The following is a 5723-nucleotide window of genomic DNA, read 5'->3' on the forward strand; positions in this document are numbered from 1 at the left end:
AATTTATTAGATCACAAATGAAAAATATTAAATAATTTAATAATGAAATTATATATATTTGTGATTGTATTAAACCATCATAACATGTTATGAATCGCGCGATTTTATTATCATGTGTTTGCTGTTGATAAATGCATGAAAAAACTTATCAATTACATATATTTTAGATTAAAATAAAATTTGTTTAGTATATTTTCTTTTTATTAAAAATACATCATTTTCATATGTTTATAAAATAAAAGTCTTATTGATAATATATTTTATTGTTTAATATTTTTTATAATTTGTTTAGATCATAATAAAACTATTGAAAAATAAGAAATAAAATACAATACACAATCTTCGATATATTATAATATACATTTGATTATTATTTTATATTATGGTAATATAAGAAAAACATTAACATAAAAAAGAAAATTTTACTATTGTTATATGATAAAAAAATAATTTACAATTATTGTTAAGAATTTAATAGAAAAATATATAAAATTTAAAATATGATTTATTATTATTATTATATTTTATTTCAGTATTTAAATATAATTTTTTTTCTCGTTTATATTTCTTTAATCCGAATATTACCCATTTTTATTTACTATTATAAATTTGTATTTTATTTACTATTATATTTATGTATGCTTCGAGTGCATATAGTTATAATTTTGATGAAATTAATACAAATTAAAATACTCATTATCATATCTATAACTAAAGATCAAATTTTTATTATTGTTTTGATTTATTGAAATATTTATTGATCATACATAAATTATATTTTTTTTAGTTAGAAATCAATATTTCAATAAATTCTATTAGAATTTCTTATTTTATTCAAAGATCAACATCGGACGACAACGAGTTACGAATCACTTTTTATTTGCGAAGTCATTAGTTCTCACACTTACGACATTCACACATGTAACTATTTTATGTTGCATGCGTACATAATATATATATATTTTATCATATTAATTATAAATTAATGTTATAAAAGATGTATATACAACTTTAGAAACATAATATACAACTAAGACATAAATTTTTAGGATAATTTTTATAAAATTTTAAATTTATAAAAAAAAATAGATTAAAAGAATGAAAAAGATTGAAAGATTTCAAGATTAAATTTTTGACTTATTTTATATTTTATTCAAGATAAACATATGTATCTTAATATTCGTTATTAATTGAATAATTAGTCTTTGTCTACTTTAAATCGACGTGACCTTGACCATCAAGACAACACGTCGTTGCCTTCACTACCTGCTCAACAAGTAATATGAACTAGCAGAATATTTAAATAGCTGTTTCTTACTAATCTTAATTCAGTTTCTAATATGTCTTCGAGATTGATTGTAATTCGAAAAAAAGTATAAATGTATATATTAAAATTAAGTTAATTAAAAATATTCATCATTATTATTAAAACTATTAAATAAATAAACTTACCATAACATAAAATTTATAGAATAAAAAAGAAATTTAGTGTAATAAAAAAATAGGAATATTAACATAATTACGTAATCGTACATTGACAATATATCGTGTTTTTACAAGTTACATTTATACTTATTCCTTATAATTATATATAAAAATAGATAAAAAATAAAATTTTTATTGAAATAATTCTTAATAAATAATTTCCTTAAACATAAAATATAGGTTAAAATAAATACATAATTTAAAAAAAAGATCAAACAAGATTGAATATTTTTCATTAAGAAATAACAATAAGTGAAATAATCACATAATCATATAATAATCGTGTATTTTGAAACATATATATATATATTGAAAAAAAATATAATACGTTAAAAAGAAAAAGAAGAAATTTACAAATATCCTTGGATTTTTCAAGTATATTTATATTTCAAAATCATGTGTGTATCTTCCTGAGACTGTGAAATAGTCATCGCATCGATCGTCATAATTAGTCTGAGTCAAACAGTTGAACTGATCGGTAGGTTTTTGGCGGTCGTTTTAGTTTTCCATCGGATCACATTTCCGGGAAAAATTTTGGTTTTCTGCGATAAATATCATTCAAAAATTTATTACCATGATAAGTAAGTTTTTCTAAAAACGTGTTTATATTATTTTTTCTATTTTTTTTATTTTTTTTTATTATCAGTGCATTTTTTATGAAGTGTATTAAAATGTGATTTATAAAAAGATAAGTGATAAATAAAAAATTGTTTATACGATAAAAGAATTTTATATATTAAAAAAAAAACAAAACATAATACATGTTTAAAAAAAAATATTATTTATTTTTCAGTTTGTTATCTAGTTTTTTATTAATTTATCTCTTTCTCTGCAATATAAGCTACTACGTTTGAAATTTGTACTTTAACTGAAATCTTTAATTAAGATTATATAAAAAAATTTTATGCGTAATTTATATTGAATTTTTAAAATATTTAGTTTTTTATTGTTTAATGTGATAGTTTTTTCTTCATTTTGTTTTTTAATATTTTTATCAATGTAACTAATAACATTTTAAATTTTAATAGTAATTATAGTAATACATTCGGGCATTTTTTATATTATACTTGATAATACCTTTGACGATATGAATAATTTTTTGTTATATAAGATTTGTGGAAACTAGTTTGAATAATAAATGCATATTGCTAAATACACACATTCGGTATAAATTTTTTATATTTAATGACATCAATACAATGTTAAATTTAATTTAATATTGCATTTTTATCTTTTTATTTATTCGCGTTTCTTTTAATATTTGATTAAATCAAGAAATTTAAAAAAAAAAATAAAAATATCTTTTATATGATTCTTTATATGAATATGATGAATTTCGATTGCTTGATTTTTTTCTATTATCTTAAATCTTTGTTATATAATTACTTTAACATGTTCAATAACTTATCGTATGATTTATTTTAAACTTATCTAAGATTTAAAAGATTTAAAAAAGGAAAAGATTAAAGATTTAAAAATATTTGAAGAAAGATAAAGAGATTTTATTTGATAAAATTTAAAAAAAACAAGATAGTTTTCTTTTAAAATCGAGTAGTGTAGATGTACAACGTAGTTTGTAATTAAAATTCATTTAAATTTCTATTTATGTATTTAATTGATTAATTCATGATAGGAAATACATCAATTTCTATTCAACGAATCATTCGAAAGTGACTTTGTACTTTCAATTTTATTCTTCATTCGTAAATTTATATATTATAATATTCGTAATTTTTCTATATTTATATTTATATATATATATATTATATATATTTTTTGAATTCAATCTTATGCGATTCTCAAATTCATTTTTTTCCTTTTTATAAAATTAGATTAAAAATTTCACTAGAAAAGATTTTTCTTTTATTATTTTATCTTGAAAATAAATATTTCTCTAGTTAAATTTAATGTTTCTTATTAAAGATGCGTTATTAAATGTGCAAAGTTCAAATTAATTTTCACACGTTTAAATTCGTTGAGTATAAATAATATAAAATAAGCAAATAATAATTTTCTAAATTATTTTAATATGAATAATTTTAAAATAATCCTTTTGTGTCTTAGAAACGTCCACTGAAGAGAGTTTGCACTTCATCAGACAGTCGCTGAAATCGAAAGAAATGGATCATCTCGAAGGAATTCATTTTGATCGAAATTATCCTCATGTGTTTGTAACACTTGGAGCTTCTGTATGTAAAATTTTATTTTATTTTTTTTTTCCTATAACTATTTTTTTTTCCTATAACTATTTTTTTTTCCTATAACTATCAAAATCAAATGTTAAATAGCTTTAATCGATAAATTTAATCGATAAATCTTTAGGGTGACTTAGCAAAGAAAAAAATCTATCCAACGCTATGGTGGTTGTTTAGGGATAATCTTTTACCAAAAACTACCACATTCTTTGGTTACGCACGTACAAATATGTCTGTGAACCAATTACGAGCAAAATGTCATCCATATATGAAAGTAAAATCGGATGAAGAGAAAAAGTATGAAGAATTTTGGAAATTGAATTATTATGTGGCTGGTCAATATGATTCACAAAAAGGATTCGAAATGTTGAACAATGAATTGAAGAAATACGAGGAAGGCTACAATATTACTAATAGACTATTTTATTTGGCCTTACCACCGAATGTATTTGAAAATGTAACTGTGCACATTAGAAATGTTTGTATGAGTGATAAGTAAGTATTATTACATATTTTAAAATTGTCTTAAAATTTATATTAAGATTAACATCATATATATTAGGTATATTATTTTTTAAAGAGGATGGACTAGAGTAATTATAGAAAAACCATTCGGTCGCGACGCGGCTACATCACAGATTTTGTCCGATCATCTCGCATCCTTATTCAGAGAAGATCAGATTTATCGTATCGATCATTATTTGGGGAAAGAAATGGTTCAAAATTTAATGACTCTACGATTTGGTAATCGAATATTCAGTCCAACATGGAATAGAGATAATGTGGCCTCTGTACAAATTACATTTAAAGAACCATTTGGTACGCAAGGAAGAGGCGGCTATTTCGATGAATTTGGTATCATTAGGGACGTCATGCAGAATCATTTATTACAAATTTTGTCATTGGTTGCGATGGAGAAACCAGCGTCTTGTCATCCGGATGATATACGAGATGAAAAGGTAAAAGTGTTAAAGTGCATAAAGACTTTGACGCTGGACGATGTTGTATTAGGTCAATATATTGGTGATCCTGAATCGGATGATCCTGATGCTCGACTTGGCTATTTGGATGATGCTACTGTACCTTCCGGTTCAATTACGCCCACATATTCCCTTGCTGTGTTGAAAATTAATAATGAGCGGTGGGATGGTGTTCCGTTTATCCTCAAATGTGGAAAAGGTAAAATAGATATATTAATATATAAAAAATAGTTCTTAATATATATAACTAATTTTATCAATAATATTATTAATAATAATAATATGGAATATACAAGCATATTATTCTCAGCTTTAAACGAACGAAAGGCAGAAGTTAGAATACAATATCAGGATGTTCCTGGCGATATATTTGATGGAAAAGCGAAAAGAAATGAATTGGTAATTAGAGTACAACCAGGTGAAGCATTATATATTAAAATGATGACGAAATCACCTGGTATTACATTCGATATGGAAGAAACAGAATTAGATCTTACATATGGTTCTAGATATAAGGCAAGTTTAGAAATATTTATGTTTAAGAGTATTTATGAAATTTAGGAATATTATGTTAACACATTAATTATATAGGATCTAAAACTTCCGGATGCATATGAACGATTAATTTTGGATGTATTTTGTGGCTCGCAAATGCATTTCGTACGTAATGATGAACTTTCGCAAGCATGGAGAATTTTTACGCCCTTGCTTCATCAAATAGAAAACGAAAGAATTAAACCAATTCCCTATAAGTAAGTTACATTTTTAACAATTATTTTTATTTTTTATTTTTTCAAATAATATGTTCTATTAAAAATTTAGATATGGTTCACGAGGACCCAAAGAAGCAGATGAAATGGCAAAAGAAAATAATTTCGCTTATTATGGTTCATACAAATGGGTGAAACCATAAATAAAATTTTTGTTATGTAATAATGTACAATTCTGTATATATATATATATACAGAATATATATAGAATATATACAGAATATATATAGAATATATATGTGTGTATATATATATATATATATATATATATATATATATACACACAGAATTAT

At 22.6% G+C, this 5723-nt stretch overlaps 1 protein-coding gene across 4 annotated transcripts in view; it reads left to right on the forward strand.

Annotated features, from left to right (window-relative positions):
• LOC102679505 (glucose-6-phosphate 1-dehydrogenase) overlaps positions 1–5666 on the forward strand; it is a 9599-nt gene extending 3933 nt beyond the window's left edge. For 2 of the 4 annotated variants that reach the window (XM_031512927.1, XM_006620749.2), the window contains 6 exons: positions 3550–3674; positions 3808–4175; positions 4261–4859; positions 4971–5176; positions 5252–5412; positions 5483–5666. In XM_031512927.1, the coding sequence (XP_031368787.1) occupies positions 3550–3674; positions 3808–4175; positions 4261–4859; positions 4971–5176; positions 5252–5412; positions 5483–5573 (1550 nt within the window). In that variant the 3' untranslated portion in view covers positions 5574–5666. Of the gene's footprint in view, positions 1–1681; positions 2067–3549; positions 3675–3807; positions 4176–4260; positions 4860–4970; positions 5177–5251; positions 5413–5482 lie in introns of those variants that run through there. The other 2 variants (XM_006620750.2, XM_006620751.2) reach the window with 2 other exon arrangements.
• The last annotated feature ends 57 nt before the right edge of the window (positions 5667–5723 follow it).

This window comes from Apis dorsata, unplaced genomic scaffold, assembly GCF_000469605.1.
Source record: "Apis dorsata unplaced genomic scaffold, Apis dorsata 1.3 scaffold_527, whole genome shotgun sequence".
Taxonomy (NCBI): domain Eukaryota; kingdom Metazoa; phylum Arthropoda; class Insecta; order Hymenoptera; family Apidae; genus Apis; species Apis dorsata.